This window comes from Bombus bifarius, unplaced genomic scaffold, assembly GCF_011952205.1.
Source record: "Bombus bifarius isolate JDL3187 unplaced genomic scaffold, Bbif_JDL3187 scf7180000007974, whole genome shotgun sequence".
Lineage (NCBI taxonomy): Eukaryota > Metazoa > Arthropoda > Insecta > Hymenoptera > Apidae > Bombus > Bombus bifarius.
The window spans coordinates 1434577-1457653 of record NW_022884360.1 but is presented as its reverse complement, the minus strand read 5'-3'; the positions used below and the strand labels follow the sequence as shown (position 1 = coordinate 1457653).

At 34.8% G+C, this 23077-nt stretch overlaps 4 protein-coding genes across 14 annotated transcripts; 3 read left to right on the top strand and 1 right to left on the bottom strand.

Annotated features, from left to right (window-relative positions):
- The first annotated feature begins 235 nt into the window (after nucleotides 1–235).
- On the top strand, nucleotides 236–2877 carry LOC117216981 (WAS/WASL-interacting protein family member 3-like). Its single transcript, XM_033464210.1, has 5 exons — nucleotides 236–563; nucleotides 735–1023; nucleotides 1084–1376; nucleotides 1438–2083; nucleotides 2561–2877. Exons 2-5 carry the CDS (start codon nucleotides 870–872, stop codon nucleotides 2647–2649), a joined length of 1182 nt encoding a protein of 393 aa, XP_033320101.1. The 5' UTR covers nucleotides 236–563; nucleotides 735–869; the 3' UTR covers nucleotides 2650–2877.
- Nucleotides 2878–3030: 153 nt separating this feature from the next.
- LOC117216979 (ATP-binding cassette sub-family F member 3) lies at nucleotides 3031–6477 on the bottom strand. 2 transcript variants are annotated; one of them, XM_033464199.1, is made up of 9 exons: nucleotides 6260–6477; nucleotides 6050–6155; nucleotides 5668–5854; nucleotides 5266–5600; nucleotides 4683–5181; nucleotides 4378–4601; nucleotides 3948–4312; nucleotides 3648–3868; nucleotides 3031–3580 (listed from the first exon to the last, which is right to left on the bottom strand). In XM_033464199.1, exons 1-9 carry the CDS (start codon nucleotides 6330–6332, stop codon nucleotides 3434–3436), a joined length of 2157 nt encoding a protein of 718 aa, XP_033320090.1. In that variant the 5' UTR covers nucleotides 6333–6477; the 3' UTR covers nucleotides 3031–3433. The 2 variants fall into 2 exon arrangements, with proteins under 2 accessions (XP_033320090.1, XP_033320091.1); XM_033464200.1 differs by lacking the exon at nucleotides 6260–6477 and having other exon boundaries at nucleotides 6055–6155.
- Nucleotides 6478–6572: 95 nt separating this feature from the next.
- On the top strand, nucleotides 6573–9207 carry LOC117216982. Its single transcript, XM_033464211.1, has 2 exons — nucleotides 6573–7116; nucleotides 7743–9207. The coding sequence occupies exons 1-2, from the start codon at nucleotides 7012–7014 to the stop codon at nucleotides 8343–8345; spliced, it is 708 nt and encodes a 235-aa protein (XP_033320102.1). The 5' UTR covers nucleotides 6573–7011; the 3' UTR covers nucleotides 8346–9207.
- Nucleotides 9208–11390: 2183 nt separating this feature from the next.
- Nucleotides 11391–23018, top strand: LOC117216976 (chromodomain-helicase-DNA-binding protein Mi-2 homolog). Of its 10 annotated transcripts, none has more exons than XM_033464186.1 (24): nucleotides 11391–11626; nucleotides 13857–13948; nucleotides 14021–14143; nucleotides 14220–14513; nucleotides 14603–15151; nucleotides 15246–15408; nucleotides 15506–15691; nucleotides 15763–15952; nucleotides 16027–16400; nucleotides 16482–16651; nucleotides 16720–16945; nucleotides 17043–17506; nucleotides 17573–18026; nucleotides 18094–18411; nucleotides 18488–18796; nucleotides 18877–19145; nucleotides 19221–19312; nucleotides 19370–19574; nucleotides 19649–19921; nucleotides 19994–20272; nucleotides 20363–20610; nucleotides 20680–20965; nucleotides 21040–21349; nucleotides 21434–23018. In XM_033464186.1, exons 1-24 carry the CDS (start codon nucleotides 11590–11592, stop codon nucleotides 21436–21438), a joined length of 5916 nt encoding a protein of 1971 aa, XP_033320077.1. In that variant the 5' UTR covers nucleotides 11391–11589; the 3' UTR covers nucleotides 21439–23018. The 10 variants fall into 10 exon arrangements, with proteins under 10 accessions (XP_033320077.1, XP_033320080.1, XP_033320079.1 ...); XM_033464189.1 differs by having other exon boundaries at nucleotides 11590–11626; nucleotides 15246–15399; nucleotides 19388–19574; XM_033464188.1 differs by having other exon boundaries at nucleotides 11590–11626; nucleotides 19388–19574.
- Nucleotides 23019–23077: the final 59 nt, after the last annotated feature.

Here is a 23077-nt window from a genome sequence, read left to right as displayed (position 1 = left end):
TATCTTATTTTTAATCAACTTTAATTTATGGAAATCATTTTGTCGGTTTTTTAATACATTAAGAATTAATATTTTTACTTAACTTCCGGATTGCATAAACGAATAAGGAAACAATTACAATTGGAATGTTTAAAAACGGATGTGTGTTTCTATAGTGGAAAGCGAGGCTGCGAATCTCTTCTTGGTAGCCAATGGTAACATAGCTACAAGAGAAAGATACTGTTCTCATTTCACTGTCATGAGTTTAAGAGCTCCCAGGTGTGGTGTATTCAGGTGTATTCGACTCGACGTATGCATGTTCGTTCGAATATGACTCGTCAATGCTATAAACAAATGGTCGACTTTTATCAAGATGTGCATTAATTCAGTTATCTATACGTCTAACGAGTCGATTTTAATTTTTACTCGTAAGAAACATCAGTGCATCTGAATTTTTATCGGCCCTGGAAAAATTTGGAATGTTGTGGATTCTGTTCGTTCATAGTGAATCAGAAACGGATGCAAAGTGCGGTAGTTTCAAAGACTGTTCCTCTGGGGGGATAGAATCGTTTTATCAATTTTAGGTAAATTATTTATAATTTGTCTCATTATACTTACGACATATGTTTCTAAAGTATAAAAATTGCCAATACAAATATAAAATATCGTAGAAAATGTTGAAATTATTTTTTCGCTAACCTAATTGCACTATTTTCTGTGTAGGAGGTCTAATCTTATCTCAAAATGTGTTTCAGCCATTCTACATGCTACAGTCTACAATTTAATTTGATCATAAGGATTGTGATTCAGATTTATTTAAATTAATCGTTTTATTGTTATAATACGATTTTAACAGAGGTGGTAAATACTTTTATAAAAATTGAACAAGGATGCCTGCACCACCTCCACCTCCACCTCCTGTCTTCAACACATCTGGTTCTGGGGTAGCAGATCAGGATAGAAATTTACTTCTTCAGTCAATTAGAGCTGGCAAAACTTTAAAGAAAACTATAACCGTAGATAAAAGTGCACCTGTAGTTAGTGGTAAGTTATAAAGTATGTATATTTTTCAGTCAGCGATACTTATTATTATTATCATTTTAGGTAGAGTTAGAGGTGAATCAGGAAACTCTTCTTCCTTACATAGCAAGGAAAATAGTTCTAATGTAGCAAACAGTGGCATTAGCACAAGTAATGGAGGTCCCATAGGACTAGGTGGATTATTTCCTACTGGTATTCCTAAATTGAAGCCTGTAGGATCTCGGACTTCTGCAGGTGAAAAGAATAATAGTAATGTTAATAATACAAACTTTGGTCAATCGACTGTCCCTAGCATAAAAAGAGGTCCACCGCCAATTCCACCACCAGCCACTCAAAAGCCACAACTATTTGTTCAGGTAAAGATATCTAAAAAATTATATGTTAATATAGATTTGAAGATTTTGTGTCACATTTTAGAAGGCAAACTCAATGCCAGGACAAAGTACTGCAGACTCTAGTTCTAATATGGAAGCACCTAAGGGATTTGGAAAGCCTACTCTTGCTCCCAAACCACCTACCACATCAACATCTGCATTGCACAAACCATCACCACCTCCTAAGAAATTAAACTTAACTGGAGGAAGTGTGTCAAGAGCACAAAGTATGCGATTGCCTAGATCACCTCCTGTACTTGCTCCAACTCCACCTTCCCTTCATCAGTCTCAGGATTGTCTGAACGAGACCCAATCGAGGCCTACAAATCGAATTCTTAAGCCTCCAGTCGCGAAACCTCCTTCTCCACCTACATCTAGATCAAACAATATACCCTCTACAGCAACTAGAGTGGCACCGCCACCTCCTTCTAGAGTAACTGTTAGCGCTCCTTGTATACCACCTCCACCTCCGCCCCTTCCGCATCGTCCAGCTCCTACTCATCAAAGACTAGCCCCGCCGCCGCCACCACCGCCAACACCTCCCACAAGGAGTTCTTCCATGCGCAATGGACAGACGATGAATGCTCTAGATTTAGAGGTTCGGTTCGCGGATATGTTTCATTCTATTGCGAATTTCCCGCCGCCGGAGCAATTTAAGGGGTTTACGAAAGTCTACAGCAGCAGAAATGGTGAGAACGATATATTTAAAAGTCCATCATATTCGTTTTCGAATCATACTATTAGGCGGTATACTGCGGAGTTATTTTTATAAATTTGCATATCTAAAACTATTCATCATTTCTTGCATATGATTTACTACTGACAATGAGTCACCATGTTATATTCATATATCATAAATCAACTAGTTTGTATTGTTTCTGCTCATGAATAGAAAGTTTATCTCTTTGCATATACATTTATGTGGCACAAAGTAAAATTAAGTATGAAAAATAAAGCACATACTTATTTAACTAATTTAATTGTTTATTATATATATTACAATACAGCAACTAATACTAGGTGCTTACTTAAATACTTGAGCTAATTGCTTGCATTGCGTGATATGCATCTTCAAGATCCAACTGCATGTTAAAGTAATTACCTGATTATCGAGCGAATTTAAGTTTTGTCAAGAGAAAAATAATAGAAGTATTTGAAAATTCCAGCTGCAAAACAACAAGCTCCTGCGCCACCCATGCAAATGTCTTCTATATCCAATACAATGGTATCATTAAATACTTCATCCGGAGGTTAACTGTGACAATACAGAACCACTTCTTTGGCACATTCAAGTAATTTGTTATATTTATTATGTTATACAACTAGTTTTAATAGTTTTCGAAATATTATTACTTTGAAATGAAAGGTTTAGATGAAAGAAAAAGGAAGCGGAATAAAAGTATTAAAACTACTATGTATTATGAAGTATCATGAACATTTTATGTTTATTAAAAATAAAATGTTGATTTTAATGTTTTTAATTTCACAGCTCTACAAATTTCTCGTATAAAATTTTGATACGTCGTATTATTGAGATAGTATATGGTAAATTTAAAGAAAAGAACTGCGTTTATATTATATATATATCTTGAATGTAATATCCTGAATGGTTTTGTAATAAGGACAAAGTCTTATATACCTTTATTTATAACAACGACTTTTTATTATTAACTAATGTACAATATTAAATATCAGAATTTTTTTAGATATAGTTTATTGTAGCTGGCAGTTAAACGATGTGAAACTTTCCTAGTTCTATGTTCTTGTAAGTTGAAGACTCAGTCTATTTTGCAAATTTCATGTTAATATGATGAAATATATATATAATATGTAAACAATGATTCTTATAATGATCACGATTTTATTTAAAATAGACAATATAATATCCGTGATATCATCGATAAATAAATCAAAAATTTCCATTGTCCCAAAACATTCGTTCTTTTCTTGTATCTACTTGAATTAATCGAAATTTTCACATCGGTAACTTGAGTGGGGACAATGCAGAGACTGATAATGCAATTAAATTAAAACGATCTTTATACTTCAAGTTCCTTTTCAATGATCCTACGATACTCGTCAAAACCACCTTCGATGCATCGAACAGATCCTTCTCCACATACCCAGAGTTCGGTGCATACCATGCGAATTAATCTTTCGTCGTGTGAAACTAATATAACACCTGCCTGGAAGATTATTCAAAATAGAATTTGCATAACATAAACTAAGAGAAAATTTAGGACGACTTTTTACCTGGCAAGTATTCAATGCTTTGCCTAAAGCTTCGATGGATTCGATGTCTAAATGATTCGTAGGTTCATCAAGTACCAAAAAGTTTGGCATTGCAGCACACATTAGTGCAAATGCTACTCTAGATTTTTGCCCTCCAGATAAAGAACTAATAGTCTGCAAAGCTAAATTACCACTTATTCCAAAGCTTCCAAGCATTCTTCTGTATTCCTCAACTGGTTTACCTGGTAATTAAATGAAGAACAGATTATAGAAATAATCTATTAATAGTAACATTTGTACAAATTAAAAATTAATTCACACCTGGAAAATGATTTTGCAATAGTTCAACTGGGCACACACGCATATCAAGTTGGTCTACGTGATGTTGACTAAAATATCCAAATTTCAAATTTCTATGAACATGCACTGTGCCTCGTGTTGGACTTAGTGCACCTGTTATGATTTTTAAAAGCGTAGTTTTACCAGCACCATTCTCTCCCACGATACAAATACGGGATTGTAAGCTAGCAGTTAAGTTCACGCCACTAAATATATACGAATTATCGACTCCTCCAGTATAACTAAAGGAGACTTCGTTAAGTTGCAATATTGGAGGACTTAATGGTTCAACATCTGGGAAACGAAGAGTTACTTCTCCTTCCTTCTCCATTGGTTTAAGTTCTGGTCTGTTAAAAATGATAAAATTTGAGCGTTCTCTGATCGTTCTCTAGATTAGATTTACTGAACTTACAATTTTTCTAGCATCTTAATTTTACTCTGTACACTAGAAGCGCGATTGGCATTGTATCGAAATCGATCAATGAATTCTTGTACATGTGCTCTTTTCGCTTGCTGAGCTTCATATTCTCTCTGCTGATTTCTTTCACGTTCCCCTTTAGTTTTTGCGAACTGTTCATAATTACCACGATACGCTTCAATTTTTTGTCCACGCAAATATAGTATATCGGTTGGAACCTGTTGTAAAAAATATCATAAAATTAAACTTATTTATTTAGAATGTATGAATAATATTCTTTAAAGCACACGAGTCTTTACTGTGTCTAAGAAGTTCCTGTCGTGAGAAACCACCAGTAACGTAGTTGGCCATGACTGTAAATATTTCTCCAACCAAAGTATGGCTTTAATATCAAGCATGTTCGTAGGTTCGTCAAGTAATAAAAGATCAGGTCTAGAAAACAGTGCCCTTGCAAGTGCTAATCTCATTCTCCAGCCGCCAGAGAAAGCTTTAGTTGGCCACGATTGTCTTTCGACAGAGAACCCAAGTCCTGATAAAATTGCACTAGCTCTAGCAGGTGCTTTATCTACTTCAGCTAACTGCATTGCTTCATATACTCTAGCTAATTCTTCGCCTAATGCATCTCCCGTTTTACCACCATCCTTTTCGATCGCCACTTGCAATTCTGTTTCCTTACTAAGTAACATACTTCTCTCTTGGTCGCATTCTAATACAGATTCGAGAGCAGAAGTATCGTCTCCGGCGACTTCTTGTTCTACATGTAAAACTCTTATATGGGATGGTATTCTCAACTGTTTACTGAAATGATTGAGATAAAACAATATTTAGAAGATTAAGTAAAATACGTAGAATAAGAAATTATCATATTACATGTTTTAGTACCTAGATATCATTCTTAGTAATGTAGTTTTACCGAGTCCATTTCTACCGATAAGGCCATAGCGTCTACCGAATGCAAGCGTTAAGTCAGCTCCTTGCAATAATATTCTATCCCCATATGCTATATCAAAGTTTTCTATTCTAATATCCTGGGCTTTATTTACACCACCTTTTGTCTCCATTCTACTATCCTTTTTACTCGTCATTTGACTCGCGCTAGCGGATTCTATACCTTGGCTTACAATATTAATTCGTCCACTTAATTCATTGTTACTTCTCTTTTCTTGTTTTTGTTGCAATTTTGCCTCTGCCTTTTCTAGCTTCTTGGCATCTACTTTCTGTAAAAGAATATTTTGTGATCGAAGTACTATTTAAATATTAATTATCCACAGAATTATTTTTTACCATAGCGTCATCTCTAGTAGTAACCCATATACTTTTTATTTGTTCTACTTGAGCTTCTAGGGTAGCAGCCATAGTACCCAAATGTACTGGAGCATTTAATACTTTGTTTACCCCATTTTTTCTCCTTTCAACATTTCCATCGTTTGAATTACCTTTTAGCATTTCCAGTAGCTTGACGCATATTTGTCTGCAAATAAAAAATTCTAAATCAGAAATTTGAGCAAAGATTATGTAAGAAAATGATTTCAAAAATAAATATCAGAAAGAACTGTAAGTTGAAACTGTAGCTGTAAGTTATAAAGTTAAACATAAAATAAACGATAGCAATAAAGGGTAATTGACAACATTATGAAAAGTGATAAGTGCGAACACGTTTACAGACCTAACCTCATTCTCTGGTTTTTCTGCAACCTCGTGTAATACCTCCCCTATTGCTTCGTAAACTTCGTCGCCATCCTCGAAGTCATCCTTTGAACTATCTAAAATACCTTTATGAGCACGGATATTTATGTTAGTTAAAAATATACGTACCACTTATAAACGAAGTGATAAATATTTTGTATAACTTATAGGTTATTCTTTGGAAATATACCTTCTACATATTGGTATAGATCGTCATCTATCGTGGGAAATTGACTACGAATGTATTCTCCACAGACTGCCATGCCAGTTAGCGTGTTTAACGAAAATGTCAAAACGAATTTACTTCGAACGATTTACAAAACGATATGCTTGACAGAACCAGACGTCAAAATTCCCTTGAACACTGCAAACACATGTTTACGCCATTTTAGAATGTAGTGCTGCAGTCAAAACACTGTCCAGGTAGATTAATTTAAATTTAAATTACTTCCCGATGTGCTTCGTTCCTGCACAATTTTCTTTACGATATTTTCAGAATGTATCTCGTATTAATAATCTACAAAATATGCTTGCGATTCAATTTGGTAATTTTATATAGAATCTAATGGTAAAGTAGCCATTTTGAAGCTGTCAAAACGATTCTTGCCATTTGATTATGTGTGGTATTTGTCCTCTTGAGTTCTAACCGATTTGCTCGTGATTATTATTCAATTTTTATACTGCGATCTACTCACATTGTGAAGACTGCGTATAATCAGAAACGTCGAAGTTATTTCAAGTTAATTGACAGCACGACAAAGATTTATCACTATTATCCAAGAGAAAGATGTCAAAGAAAGTTGGTGGAAGTGATTCGAATTTTTGTAACGTCGGTCAGACTCTTTGCTTGATGATTGTTTAGAAGTATCGTTGTTGGAATTATTTATTCTTATTTAAGTTGTTTGAAAAGAAAACGATACAGTTCTATATAAAATAGAGAAAATGGCGACTGACATCGAGGAATCAGATACTGACGATCACGAAAGGCCAGCTCCTCCGAAACGGCAATGTACACGACTTAAAGGCAACGAGACGATTTGGGATATGGTAACTATTACGTATAGTTACAATAAATTTAATACTATATTAAATTATTCTAATGATATATAGGGTGATTCATAAATACATGTCAATACTTTAGAGAGTGAATCTACACATTAAAATAAGTAAAAGACATCATATGCATATATGTCACATATATTTCTTCATTTTTAATTTATGGATGATTAAAGAAAATGTTCAAAGTATTTGTCTTGTGCCTCAATATATATTATAGTTACTACATACTTTAGCATTGTTATACTTATAATCAAAGCATACCTTGACATTATTTAAAGTTTATGAACAATATCGAATTTCAGTTTTCAGTATTTTATTTTTACAAGTCTACTACTGTTCCAAAAGTGGGAGGATAAAAATTATAAACTTTACCTAGATCAAAACATGCTTCAGCTATATATGCAGACTATATATGCAGTATATTAAGGCATAAGACAGATATGTTAAAAGACATGAAAATTAAGATAGAAGAAGACATAGAACTGTCCTTTATATTAATCATATGAATCATCTTATATATTAATCGTATATTTTATTTCTCTAAATAGAAATGAGCAAAGTGTGACAATTTAATTTCTCAAAATATATGTTCCATTTAAGCATTCATTTTGTAGGAAAAGAATTCAGTAGGAAAAGAAGAGATGGTACAAGAAACAGAAAATGTAGAATATGACGATGCAGAGAGACAAGCAAGGGAAAAATTGAAAAGATGGCAAGCTTGTCAGGTGGCCAAAGGATATGTGGATAATACCATTAATGTAGTATTAGAGAATTACATTATGGTAACTTCATCCTCTTGTTCTGTGGAGGAGTCCAGATTTCAGTTGTTTAGAGGAAACGATATGGAAGACACTGCAGTTATGATGGCAATTCGTAATCACGGTCTAGTACAGTCTACAGGACTTATTCCTCAATCCAGTGCTTTTTACAGTGACAAAGCTCCAGGATATTGGACCAATAATGAATACACTGATGTGCACTGTTCCTGCCCCTCTAATCGCATACAAAATGTTGGAAATTTTGAAAACTCTGTAGCTACTACATCTGCAAATTCATTAAGATTGAATGATTCAAAAAGCACAGAGGAATATAATAGGCTTGATTTTGATTTGGATAAAATTGACGAGAATGACCAACAAGAGAATTTTCTAGAAAGAGCTGTGGCAGAAGCTATAAAGAAGAAAGGGCTGAGCGCTTTAAGCGTCGACTATGGTTGAGCAAACTAAATATTCCATCTTAATATATGATTATACAATAGCATTACGTATACCTTTTTATCTTTGCAAATCTATTTTGATTTGTATGGACAACTGCATAGATGACATTCATCAGAAGTTTTGCAAGTAATTGTATTCCATTGAGACAAGAAATTTTTATGATTATCTATTTCTTTAATTGTCACAGACAAATATATATATCTCTAGTTATGCATAGAAATGTACCATATATATTCTAGATCGAAATATTTTTGACGAGAAATTAGATTTCATTAATATATAAAAAGATGTAGTACAAAGTTTTGTTCACAATTAATCTAACTGCATAAAATCAAAACTTTATTCATATTTGATTCGTTAAAAAAGCAGTTTTAACAGTCTTAAAGGCTTGAATCTAAATATTCCAAATATATACAATAATTTTCTAACATCGATCGATGGTTGTGAATTATTGTTAAAATTCAAAGGTACTAATTCATTCCATACAGTATTGCTTCTATTCATTCCTAAAGACGATTTATTATATCTTTTTGTAAATTGTAATTCCTTAAGTGATATACATAAAACATGTTTGTTTTATAAAATTAGTATTACAGGTTTTAGAAAGAAGAGTGAATTTATTGTACGTAAGAGTATTACAAATGCTTTCTTCTGACTTTTTCGTTTTGTATACGAAGGCCTTCATGATATGTATGTATTTCATCACCTGTAAATAGATTGTTACGTACGAGACGTATAAATAAAATTTTCATCCTCACGTTATACGACGGTACGTATCTCTCCAGCAGAGCATGTAACGTGTCCTCTATCGGTACACATGATTCGTATTTCTAGCACTTATGAATAAAGAGGTGTAAACGCATATAACAACATGTTATTGTGCAGGGATTCTGCAATTTGCGATCTGGAAATGATACCTGTTAATACCTGAAAATCTACTTAATTTTGAGAGTAAACTGTTTAGTAATTCCTATAGCTACAGAGCGAAATTATACTTGTCTGAGACTAAAACGATTGTCATGTGCAGAACAATTCAGAGATCTGTGGTATTTCAATGTGTAGGGCCAGATCATTTCTGGATCATGCCATATTTGCATTCCTTCCCTGTAGAATTTCCTTTATTAATTTATAACTTAATTTCAATATCAAAAAGGATCGTTACATATTTTATCTTTTATTAATCTAATTTAATATTTATAAACGTAAATCGCACGTATATTTTTCTCACTAGATTTATATATTTCATTTAATAAAGAGTATTATAAAGATGAAATGAACAACTAAAATCAGTTGAGTTATGTTTTTCTGGAACAAAGGTCGAAAAATTAATGAAATTAGATAAAGAATCGTAGATATATGTTTAGTGCTAGAATCGTGGACCATACATGGATTATATATTTGATGACAAGTGATAATAACTAATTTCCTAATTCAAATTTTTTCGTGGTGTGCTAGTCGCCCTTATTATTTTTCGTATTAATATTAACAAGTAATAAACGAGTAATCGTAGAAAACCGGCGGCTCATGTGTATTATGATATATACGTGCAGTGGCTCGCAAAGCTATTCGTACATTTGCTACAGAAAACATATATTCCTATATTGTCCGTGTTATATGAAACATTTTAAAATTTTATTAACACTGTAATGAGACGCGACTGCTATAAGTATATGGACAAAATTTGAATTCAATTTCGAAATATATATATATATGTTACAGGATATTTACTGTAAACTTATATTTAGTAAAAAATTAATATACGGTATGAATAGTCAACTTAAACATATAATGTATTATATTAAAAGTGGTTTCACTGAATTAGACCTAGATTTATTAATATTGTGGATAATTGCCTGCTTGAATACTTTTGTGATCTCTGCAAAATATATATTTGTATTGAATATCTTACAACTTCTGTATACATTTCTAGAATCATTTAGTTATACCCATATAATTATCATTATAGTGTTAATGAAATTTTTAAACGTGTACATAAAAAGTATACTAATACTTTTGCGAGCTACTATATGTATTTTTCAAATTAAAAATGAATATCAGATTCAGGTAAAAAAAATACACATTGATTGCGTTCGGTTATCTTGTCTCCATCAAAAAGGTCGATACACGAGCATACATATACATGTATATATACACATATATAATAGTACGTGCATGTAACTGTTCGGCCATTAATCATACCGCAAATCCGTATACGCATACTATTACAGTTTGCAACTCTACAATTTACATTGGACTGAAATGGTGGAATTCCAGAGAACTAATCATCAAAAATTTACGGTATATTAATTTTCTTAATAGCGGGCATATATCATGCGATATGTATATACATATGTATAGATTGCAGATTTTTATCCATCTGTGGGAAATATAATATGCATAAATATATAAAATGTTGAAAGTAGAGTATTTATTATAGTATTTAGTAGATGAGATAAATTTCTATTTAGGTTCTATTTCCTTAGTTATGTTCATAAAGATATAAAAATTCATAAAAATTCGTAGTCTACATATGTATGTATACATATATACTTTATAAAAAGGATGTATCTTATAATGAAAGTAGATATATTCCGAATCGATGAAATTTTTAAGCGTCGGCAATAAAAACAACTAAAAACGTAACGAATGAAAAAAATGAGAAAAATAAGTAAGAGTAGGGGTCAGTATAGCGACTAGTACACAGAAATGCATTGCTATTAAAAAAGATCTCTTTTTCTAAAAATTAAAAAGCATATATTCTGCGGAATCAGAAGGGGGTAGAGAGAGGATGAAGGATAGAGGAGGGAAGGAGGGGTAAAAAGAAATAAATGCAACACGGTAGACTCGGGCAGACCATTGGTATACATTCAGCTATAGCGCGTTATATGTAACGGTGGGCGAACGGAGGAGACGAGGAAAAAGAAAGAGAGGGGAAGAAACGAACTCTCTGTGAAGGGTGGGAGGGGAAAGCGAGGGGGAGAAAGATCGCGACGCGATAGTGGGGCGGGGGGGAAGAATGAGGAGAACTGACGAATCGCGTGAAAGAAGAAGCGTAGAGCAGTAGGTGCACATCGGTGCACGTACGAGTGTGACGGCACGCCGAAACTGAAACGCCGAGAGCCACGAACGTTTAATGTCGCATTTCCGTGCTGTTTTTCTACGGTGAGCATCTTAGTCAGTGAGTGACTATTAATAATAATCTCGGGTGTTTTCTCGAACGTGTAGTTTGTCGAGGTACTAAAGAATGGCATCCGATGAGGAGGTGGACGAGAGCTACGCGGGTAAGTGCGACGAGGGCACACTTGATCACGAATACTACCGGAAAGTTGTATCCTCGAGAGCACGCAGGACGCGCGCTTTTCGTACGATGGCTGCCATGTCAATTGATCCTTCTATGGTTTTTCACGCGCTGTCGCGTGTTGCGCGTTTCGACGTGATTTCTCCTGTGTTTTTGTCTAACTCGATGGCAGGTTAAATTGTCCAGAGAAAACAATTAACCTTTCAATTCGACAGATCTTACTTTGTTTTGTAAAGGAACAACTAACCTTCGAATTGTCAATAATCCCACGAACGTGTCACGATATTCTGTTTAACGGTTTAATGTATCATACATATTCGTGTTGTATTTAACCAGCACGCAAATGTAACGAAATAATCATCTGAGTATAGGTTATTGTTTACATTCGATAGTTAGAGAGAAATCACATGGTTCTCTGACTTTTACTTATTTTAGATATTATTACAGTTACAGGTACATTAGTACCAAATTGTTGCCACGATTTCAACAAATTTTCTACAGTAATTACATTTTAAATCATACTATGATTCGACAATCAATTCCGAGAGCTAAACGATTTCTAACCCTTAAGTGAGATTTTTGCTTAAATCAATCACAAATTAAAAACTTGTCAAATATTGAATGTTGCACGGTGTTTTCGCAATATTTCGTGACCCTTACATAATTAACGCTTCATTATTTGATTTTTCATTGTACAATTAATCCTATGTACGCATTTGAATTTGTTCTAACCGTTGTTTTTTCAATGCGAAAAAGTCAAAAGGGTCACGCTGTTTTCTCATGCAAAGTTCTAGTACAATCTTAATCTATTTCAACTGCGGAGTAATAAGATAATTTCATTCATCGTGTGTTTTTCAACAATCTCGAGGATTCTTGCTTAAAATCCAATTTCTTTACAGAAAAAGTAAAAAACAATGTAAAGTGATAATTCTAATTTCCAGCGGAATCTTTGAGTAATTTCGTAATGCTAGCTTCGGTTTTCCGACCATCTGGTACGGTTGTGTGCGTATTCATTATACACACGCACACTATTAATCGTAATATATAAGCGACCGGTGCGAGCTTCTCGAGGATATCGTCTTCCGGGACTTACTAAAAATTGCAGCGGTATATCGTGATTACAGGTTCGTTCATGGATTTTTCAGAATAATCAGTGAACGAACGAGATCAGAATCCGCGGCAATATTATGAATATAAAATATAGGCTTCTCTCTCTCTCTCTCTCTCTCTCTCTCTCTCTCTCTCTCTCTCTCTCTCCAATGTGGTGAGCCCTTTCGAAGAAAATGGCGGACGCATACTCTCTTACAAAGCATTCATCGAACGTGGATTAGTCGAAAATAATTTATACATTTCGACTGTCCAATCTTAATAGCTTGTTCAATTTTCAAACGAGACTTATGCATGCACGCAAACTCGCTTTTGTACAGAGAGTTTGTATTTATGCTGGCTTTATCGTTTTGATCGCTTCGGAGGAATAAAAAAATCGGTTTGTTATAAAACGTTACTATCGATTTGGCAATTATCAGTCCGCCGCCGTTTTGCTGGTCGAACGTCCCGTCCAATAACATTTGTTCCAATTATATGTTGCTCTCTCTTTCTTTTCCTGACTTAAGTATTTTGTATTACGATTTTTTAAGAAATATATTTTCTAAAGTGAATTGAAGTCGCGTATTACTCGGGTTTCTGGAAAAACGAATGGCAAAATATTTGTCGGTGCCATGTCGTCGCGGTACTGTGATGGAAAATAGTTCTTTCGACGGTTCGACTCAAAATATTTACATATATTTGTATAATATATAGGATTAATTTGAATCCGTAGGATTATATGAAGTCATTCTTTTTAAAAGAATTGATAAATATATGTTTATATACTATTGCAGACAAATTGTAAAGTATTGATTTACATGAAATATTAATTTTGTTGGAAAAATATATGTATACATTGACTATTCTTGAACCTACATTGTAATGAATACAGATATTGATTTTATGTAAGTCAGAGGTAGCCAGTGAAAATGTAGCTTAATATATCAATCATACATGAAAATCATTATATTAGAAATACTATAGAACATTATTTATTTCGAAAAATTACCTATTTCGTATTATAAATGACTTTATATATTTATTGATAATTGTATCTTAATGTCCTAATTGGTCCTTTTATTTTTTCTTAAAATAATTTCTTTTTTTTTAATATAATGAACTTTTAGGAGAGGATGACATAGATGAAACTGGAGGTCAAGTTTCAAATGTTAACCAACAAGTGGATGGTTCATCCGATGCAGAAGAATCTCAAAGACTAGTTAGTATCTTATATACACATTAAACATTGATTAAACTATGAACATTATTTGAAATATATTTTTTTATGCAGGAAGAAGATGATGATTATGAACCAGAGGAAAGAAAGAAGAAGAAAGGAAAAAAACGAAAAGCTCGTAGTGAAGATAAGAAAGGGAAGAAAAAGAAGAAAAAGAAAAAATCTGATTCTGGAGATGTAATTACTTTTATTTTATTTCCTAAAATATAATTAATTTACTGATAAAAATAACTTAAATGTTTTCTTTACGCAGGAAAGTGATTTTGGAGGAGGCGGTGAAACTGGTGATGTAGCTGGTGATGATAGTGACTATGCTGGAAATAGAAAAAGTAGAAAATCTTCCTCCAGGAAATCGTCTAGTCACAATGCACCTGCTCCTCCTAGCCAGGAACCCACAACAGGAATGCCTACAATTGAGGAAGTCTGTAACACTTTTGGGTTAACAGATGTACAAATTGAATATACTGATGCAGACTTCCAGAATTTAACTACCTATAAATTATTTCAACAACATGTTAGGCCGCTACTAGCAAAAGAGAATCCAAAAGTAAATTTTTCGTAAAAGCAATGAGCTCAAGCGATTATTTTTTCGATATTTTATTTACTTCTGATATTTTATGTTATGCTTACTTTTAGGTTCCAATGTCGAAGCTTATGATGTTAGTGGCTGCCAAATGGCGTGATTTTTCTGAGTTAAATCCTCACACACAACCAGATGCGGATGTGTCTTCTGCAAATGTAGATGAAGATAGTAGAAATGCAAGGGCAAATCGTGGTGGTGCGGTCCAGGAAGGCGAAGATGAAGAAGACGATGATGAAGATAGTGATAGAAAACGGAAATCACGAGGATCGAGAGCGAAGAAGGGAAAGAAAGCTTCGAAAGTACCGACACTCAAGATCAAACTTGGAAAGCGCAAACGAGGAAGCTCGGATGAGGAAGCAGAGGGTAGTGGCGTTGGTACTGACAGAGATTCAGACATGGAATTCGAGCAAATGTTGGCAGATGCGGAGGAACCTACTGGTGCGGATGGGACGAACAAAGGAAACGCTGAAGAAAGCGGGGTTGAACCACCAGCAGAACCACCTGTTCGCAGGAAGGCAAAGACCAAAATCGGAAATAAGACTAAGAAGAAGAAAAAGACAAAAACCACGTCAAAGTTTCCAGACGGAGAAGAAGGTCTTCAGGTATAATTAGATTGCTTTTGATTAATACCGATTATATTTTCTATGTCAATGAAACTTTTGAATTTTTTTATGATATTTATATCTTTTTATGCAGACTGATCATCAGGATTATTGTGAAGTATGTCAACAAGGTGGAGAAATTATTCTATGTGATACGTGTCCTAGAGCTTATCACTTGGTGTGTCTAGAGCCTGAATTAGAAGAAACTCCGGAAGGAAAATGGAGTTGTCCTCATTGTGAAGGAGAAGGTATTGCAGGTACCTTCCTTGTAACCCCAAACCTTTCATCCTCCCCAACATGCTGATGTGTATTCAACTATCAAAACGAATCGTGGATTATTAATTCTGTTTTCAGGTGCAGCTGAAGACGATGATGAGCATATGGAATTTTGTAGAATATGTAAAGATGGTGGTGAATTGCTATGCTGTGATAGCTGTACTAGCGCGTACCATACACATTGTTTGAACCCACCACTTTCAGAAATTCCTGATGGCGACTGGAAGTGTCCCAGATGTTCTTGTCCACCTATACGTGGAAAAGGTACTGTATGATTAAGACAAAGAATTATGCATCACATACTCATAACTAATATTTAATCTTTTATGTGATAGTTGCAAAGATTTTAACATGGAGGTGGAAGGAATGCCCAGAAACACCCTCGGAGGAGCCGTCAACAAGTAAAGCTGCTCCTAAGCAACGTAGAATACGCGAATTCTTCGTGAAATGGGCTGATATGTCTTATTGGCATTGCGACTGGATCACAGAATTACAGCTTGATGTTTTCCATCCTCTCATGTTTAGGTATGGCACTTATTCAATAATGATATGCTTAATCCTTTTTTTATGATTGTTTAAAATTTTACTGTGATCTTTAGAAATTATTCACGAAAATATGATATGGACGAACCACCGAAGTTGGAGGAACCGTTAGACGAAAGTGATTCCCGAGTGAAACGTTTAAAAGAACAGGATGTTGCAACTAATAGAGATGAATACAATTTAGAGGAACGATTCTATCGTTACGGAGTTCGACCAGAGTGGCTTGTAGTGCATCGAGTAATTAATCATAGGCTTTCAAGAGATGGTAGAGCGACGTATCTCGTTAAATGGAGGGAATTAGGATACGATCAGGCAACTTGGGAAGATGAGCATGAAGATATTCCTGGATTAAAGCAAGCTATCGAATATTACTTGGATCTCAGAGCTGCAAACTGTTGTGATGGTAGTTCGTCCCGCAAGGGCAAGAAGGGTGAGAAGAGTCGGTTAATTTATTTTTTCTTTTTACAATCATTATTATGAGCTGCGAAATGGACACATACATTATATTCAGGTAAAGGCAAGAAATCGAAGACTCGTGAACTCATCGACGACGAAGAAAGAACGCCTAAGAGATATACTCCGCCACCTGACAAACCTACCACAGATCTAAAGAAAAAGTATGAACGGCAGCCAGAATATCTGGATCAGACTGGAATGCAGTTACATCCTTATCAGCTAGAAGTATATATCTTGTCTTCATTACATTACTTATTCCTTAATGAGCTTTTTATAATTTCATAATTTTGTAGGGTTTGAATTGGTTAAGATATTCATGGGGCCAAGGTATAGACACTATTTTAGCGGACGAGATGGGTCTAGGAAAAACCATCCAAACTATCACCTTTCTGTATTCATTATACAAAGAAGGTCACTGCAAGGGACCGTTCCTTGTATCTGTTCCTCTATCAACTATCATTAACTGGGAACGTGAATTTGAAACCTGGGCACCTGATTTTTATTGTGTTACTTACGTTGGTACGTGCGTGTATATGAACTTAATTAATGAAAATGCGTTTATTGATTTGTTTCATTGCTAATTAATATTTTATATTAATATATTTGTATATTTCAGGTGACAAGGACAGTCGTATCGTAATTCGTGAGAATGAATTGTCTTTCGAAGAGGGTGCTGTTCGTGGTGGCCGAGCATCGAAGATCCGATCGAATCAAATTAAGTTCAATGTACTTCTTACCAGTTACGAGCTGATCTCAATTGATTCTGCGTGTTTAGGATCGATAGATTGGGCTGTATTAGTAGTAGACGAAGCGCATAGACTCAAATCTAACCAGTCGAAATTTTTTAGACTATTAGCGTCCTATAATATCGCGTATAAATTATTGTTAACTGGAACTCCTCTGCAAAATAACTTGGAGGAATTGTTCCATCTTTTGAATTTCCTCTGTCGTGATAAATTCAATGACTTAGCTGCGTTCCAAAATGAATTCGCTGATATTTCAAAAGAAGAACAAGTGAAGAAGTTGCATGAACTACTCGGACCACACATGTTGAGGAGATTAAAGGCTGATGTATTAAAGGTATTTATTATATACTTCTTTTCATAAATTCAATATGTGAGTTATACTAATCATCTTTATTTATAGAATATGCCGAGTAAATCAGAATTCATCGTCCGTGTCGAATTATCGCCTATGCAAAAGAAATATTATAAATATATATTGACGAGGAACTTCGAGGCGCTGAATCCCAAGGGGGGAGGTCAACAAGTGTCGCTATTGAATATCATGATGGATCTTAAAAAGTGCTGCAACCATCCTTATTTATTTCCAGCCGCGTCTCAGGAAGCACCAACCGCACCAAACGGAAGTTACGAAACGTCTGCATTAATCAAAGCAGCAGGAAAATTGGTTCTATTGAGCAAAATGTTAAAGAAATTAAGGGATGATGGACATAGAGTCTTAATCTTTTCTCAAATGACAAAAATGTTGGACATTCTCGAAGATTATTTAGAAGGAGAGGGTTATAAGTATGAAAGAATAGACGGTAACATTACTGGTGCTCAACGACAGGAAGCCATTGACAGATTTAATGCACCTGGTGAGTAGATAGTTTTATTGTATCTTTAACGAATCATCAACGGAAAATTAATCAATTTTTTTACCAGGCGCGCAACAGTTTGTTTTTCTACTTTCTACTCGGGCCGGTGGTTTGGGTATAAACTTGGCTACTGCCGACACTGTGATCATTTACGATTCCGACTGGAATCCACACAACGACATTCAGGCATTTAGTAGAGCACATAGAATTGGTCAAGCTAATAAAGTCATGATCTACAGATTTGTAACTCGCAACTCTGTCGAAGAACGAGTTACACAAGTGGCGAAGCGTAAAATGATGTTAACACATTTAGTTGTGAGACCTGGAATGGGTGGTAAAGGCGCCAATTTCAGTAAACAAGAACTTGACGACATTTTACGATTCGGTAATGTCGTTGAAATAAAGATTATAAAATAGGATTTAAAATTATGGAACTTGTCTATAATTTCAATTCGTATTAGGTACTGAGGAATTGTTCAAAGAGGAGGAAGGCAAAGAGGATGAAGCCATTCATTATGATGACAAAGCTGTGGCTGAATTGTTAGACAGAAGCAAGGAAGGTATCGAACAGAAAGAAAACTGGGCCAACGAGTATCTAAGTTCGTTTAAAGTAGCATCGTACGTAACAAAGGAAGGTGAAACGGAAGAAGAAGCAGACACTGAGATTATTAAACAGGAAGCTGAGAACACAGATCCAGCTTATTGGATCAAATTATTGAGACATCATTATGAACAACAACAAGAAGATATTGCCAGAACACTTGGAAAAGGTATATATAATTTATTTCTTTGCCTGTAAATACTCCTCTCCGTCTCTCTCTTGTCATTACAAAGTAATAATTATTTTTAGGTAAACGAATACGTAAGCAAGTGAACTATAATGATGGAGGAGTAACTGGAGACCAAAGTACAAGGGATGATCAACCATGGCAGGAGAATCTTTCTGATTACAACAGTGATTTTAGTGCTCCTAGCGATGACGATAAAGAAGACGACGACTTTGACGAAAAGGGTGATGGTGACCTGTTATCTCGCAGAAGCAGGCGAAGATTAGAGAGGAGAGACGAAAAGGATCGACCTCTTCCTCCATTGCTTGCCAGGGTTAATGGAAACATTGAAGTAGGTTTACATAATTTATCTTATATTTAAAAATTAATGAAAAATATATACTATAATATGGTTTTTTAAATCCAGGTACTAGGCTTCAATGCCAGACAAAGGAAAGCATTCCTGAACGCGATTATGCGTTACGGTATGCCACCACAGGACGCGTTTAACTCTCAGTGGTTAGTTACTCGCTCGAAATGTATTCCGCAATCAGTAAATTTAAAGTACTGTTAAAGTATATTGTCGCATTTCAGGTTGGTACGAGACCTGAGAGGCAAGTCGGAGAAGAATTTCAAGGCCTACGTTTCCCTTTTCATGCGACATTTGTGTGAACCTGGTGCAGATAATGCCGAAACATTTGCCGATGGTGTCCCGAGAGAAGGTCTTAGCAGACAACACGTTTTAACAAGAATTGGTGTAATGTCTTTAATAAGGAAAAAGGTAAAGCACTCTTCAGTTGATTTTTTATTTTCTTCTTTTCCTTTCTTCTAATAATGTTTTGTTTTATGTAATAGGTGCAAGAATTCGAACACATAAACGGATATTACTCGATGCCAGAAATGATTCGCAAACCGGTAGAACCTGTGAAAATAGAAGGTGGTGGAGAAGGAGCAACTGGAACTAGCAGTACCAGTGCAACACCAGCTACTTCTAATGCACCTAGCCCGAGTCCTGCTGCAACTCCAACGCCAACTGCTATTCCTGGAAGTGCGAATACTGACTCCAACAAGTCAAATTCAGACACGTCTGAAGTAAAAGAATGTAAAGAAGTACCCAAGGACAAAGAAGTTAGTATAGTCGATCGTAAAAACTTAAATAATTCCAAATGAATTTGTAGTAAAGGAAGAATTATTTTACAGAGTGTTGATGCGAAGGATGTGGAGGAATCAAAAGAATCTAAAGAAGAGGAAGAGAATAATGCAGAAAAAGATAAAGACAAGGAGGACATCAAGAAAGAAGAGAAGGATACAGAGGGAGAAACACAGGATAAAGAGAAGGATAAAGTAGATGCTACAGACGAAAAATTAGTGACGAAACACGACGAAAAAGTAGACAACTCCGAAAACAAAACAAAACAAGATTCCGAGGAAGATGTAGTTATCGTTAAAGACGATGAAGAAGAAACAGAAAAGCGAGAGGTACTTGCTAGTTCGATGTTAAATCAGTATAATTTATTTGAAACAATTAATAAGATTTCTAATATTACATTGAGAATATTAATATTACAGGAGAAAGATAATAAAGATAAGGACATAAAGGACTGTGATTCAGAAACGATAAAGCCCAAGCGCAAGTTCATGTTCAACATAGCTGATGGTGGTTTCACTGAATTACACACATTATGGTTAAATGAAGAGAAAGCTGCAGTACCTGGCCGTGAATACGAAATCTGGCATAGAAGACATGACTATTGGTTACTGGCCGGCATTGTTACACATGGCTATGGTCGTTGGCAGGATATCCAAAATGATATTAGGTAACAAATAAACAATAATAGGAAAATATATGCTTACTATAAACGTGTTATTTTAATATTATTTTGCAGGTTTGCAATAATAAATGAACCATTTAAGATGGACGTGGGCAAGGGTAACTTTTTAGAAATAAAAAACAAATTCCTAGCTCGACGTTTCAAACTGTTGGAACAGGCATTAGTGATAGAAGAACAATTGAGAAGAGCCGCGTACCTGAACTTAACGCAGGATCCTAATCATCCTGCGATGAGCCTGAATGCAAGATTTGCCGAAGTCGAGTGCCTTGCAGAATCACATCAACATCTTAGTAAAGAAAGCCTTGCCGGAAATAAACCAGCAAATGCTGTGTTGCATAAAGTAAATATATTTCTATGGATAGAAAATAATCGTCTTCTTTCAGTAATTCCTCTTTATACATTGTTTCATTGCAGGTACTAAATCAATTGGAAGAACTGTTGTCTGACATGAAATCTGACGTGAGTCGTTTACCAGCAACATTAGCTCGCATTCCACCTGTTGCTCAAAGACTTCAAATGTCAGAGAGGTCGATATTGAGTCGATTGGCAGCAACCGCACCAGGTGGTAGTAGTTCTCAATCGGGTCAAGCAGCGCTGTTAGCACAACAGTTTCCAGCCGGTTTCTCCGGTGGACAACTGCCGGCTACATTCGCTGGTGCGGCTAATTTCGGAAATTTTAGACCACAATACTCAGTACCAGGTCAACCACCACAGGGATTCACAGGTTCGCAATAACTTTCAGATTGCTAAAATGTAGATATCGGATTTCTAGATATAATGATTGTTACAAAAATAATTTATATTGCAGCTTGAATAGTAAATGGTTGATAAACAGTGGCTCAATCGAAAACTTGTAATAGCGCAGGTCAACACTACCTTTCGACGAAGTCCATGCGCGCTGTATTATTTTTCGTAAATTACGATTTCTAGCTGAATTTTATTAGAAGAGGAGATGCTCTACGATTTGACGAAGTAACGAAGACAGACACACACACGCATACACATAGACATAATACGTTACATCTAAATTACATTATTGCTGTATTTATTATGTGTACATTCGGCGTTTAGCATCAAGATTATCATGTTTTTGTATTTATACATATACGGTCCTTGTAGAAAGCGGCATAAATTATTTTCTTAAGCTAATTAAGAGCATGATTTATATTTCTTCATCGACCGGCGTGTGTATCGTATCGTAACGATAAGTACGTTTTACTTAATAGAAACAAAAATAACAACTTATTTAAGAAACCAATATAGATTTACATAAATTTATGCAGTTTAAACATAAGGTACGCTAATTAATTCGAGCGATTAATCGTTCGGCGTAATTTATTCGCAATTTCTTTTTGCATCAATATTTTCCTAATGGATGCCGGAAAGACTTAATTAGTTGGAAGCCTATCCCCGCCCGATATGTGTATTTGTGAATTCAGGGATTTCAGTTAGGATTGCATACTGAATACACAGAGTATCGTCATATAAGAGTACCATAAATACGACGAACAATGGCAATCACCTTAGTTAAGACTGACATTCACGTGATGTATTCAGGAGATTTCATTTCTTACACGATTTTACATGCTATTGTAATGCATGGGTTTTTCATACTGAATAAGCAAGATTCTTTACACGTGCATGCTTTAATCGTCAATCTTTCAGTTTAAATTTTTTAAAGAAGCAGATATATCGTATTGTGTAAGTATCACATTGCAGAGAACAGAGACACAAAGTCTGTTTGATACTTAAATATTATAATATACACGGTGATACAACTCTACGTAATAAATACGTAATTCGACTCTGTAGGAATCGACAGTTTTATTAAAACGTCACGCCGGTGACTATAAAAATATGACTTAGATTTGAATTTGATAATACCGTGATTGTTTGATAAATATACTTTGTACATACTTGTCGAGTTACATTTTACTGCACTACATATACTAAAATACATATACACGTACATATTAATTGCACTTGCGTATAAGGTCAGAAAGCACGTCACATCCCATGCATTATATTAGTAAAAAAAAAAAGAGGAAGAATAAGGAACGACTATAAATATAATTATGAAACACAAATACATTAAAAAGTCTTGAGTAAACATACTGTTCAATTTTTACTATCCCAAGTTTGAGATATGTTAAAGCATTTTAATTTCTGAGTAATTGATCTGCCAAATTACTGCGTTGGCATATAAGATTTTAAGGGTAATTTAGGATTTAGCTAAGAAATTCTGAACGAGACTATGAAGATGAATGAAAGGAAAACGAGCGAGAGGAATGAACGAGTATAAAGTGAATTAAAGATATAAGCCGAATCACGGAATATCGTTTGTTGTATGTATTAATTCTGCTGGAATAAATTAATAATTAGAAACCACATTAGTACTTGATGTATCTTTTTGTAGGTTCTTAAATTTTTAAACATATTAAAAGTTATAATA

Bases quoted from the DNA above. Each gene is read 5' to 3' on its own strand.
- LOC117216981 (XM_033464210.1), top strand. From the start codon at position 870: ATGCCTGCACCACCTCCACCTCCACCTCCTGTCTTCAACACATCTGGT. The intron at 1,024-1,083 runs GTAAGTTATAAA...TTATCATTTTAG, and splicing joins AAGTGCACCTGTAGTTAGTG to GTAGAGTTAGAGGTGAATCA. The intron at 2,084-2,560 runs GTGAGAACGATA...TGAAAATTCCAG, and splicing joins AGTCTACAGCAGCAGAAATG to CTGCAAAACAACAAGCTCCT.
- LOC117216979 (XM_033464199.1), bottom strand. From the start codon at position 6,332: ATGGCAGTCTGTGGAGAATACATTCGTAGTCAATTTCCCACGATAGAT. The intron at 5,855-6,049 runs GTCTGTAAACGT...TTTTATTTGCAG, and splicing joins AAACCAGAGAATGAGGTTAG to ACAAATATGCGTCAAGCTAC. The intron at 5,182-5,265 runs GTACTAAAACAT...CAATCATTTCAG, and splicing joins TTACTAAGAATGATATCTAG to TAAACAGTTGAGAATACCAT.
- LOC117216982 (XM_033464211.1), top strand. From the start codon at position 7,012: ATGGCGACTGACATCGAGGAATCAGATACTGACGATCACGAAAGGCCA. The intron at 7,117-7,742 runs GTAACTATTACG...TTCATTTTGTAG, and splicing joins ACGAGACGATTTGGGATATG to GAAAAGAATTCAGTAGGAAA.
- LOC117216976 (XM_033464179.1), top strand. From the start codon at position 13,339: ATGGCAAAATATTTGTCGGTGCCATGTCGTCGCGGTACTGTGATGGAA. The intron at 13,403-13,856 runs GTTCGACTCAAA...ATGAACTTTTAG, and splicing joins GGAAAATAGTTCTTTCGACG to GAGAGGATGACATAGATGAA. The intron at 16,946-17,042 runs GTACGTGCGTGT...TGTATATTTCAG, and splicing joins TTATTGTGTTACTTACGTTG to GTGACAAGGACAGTCGTATC.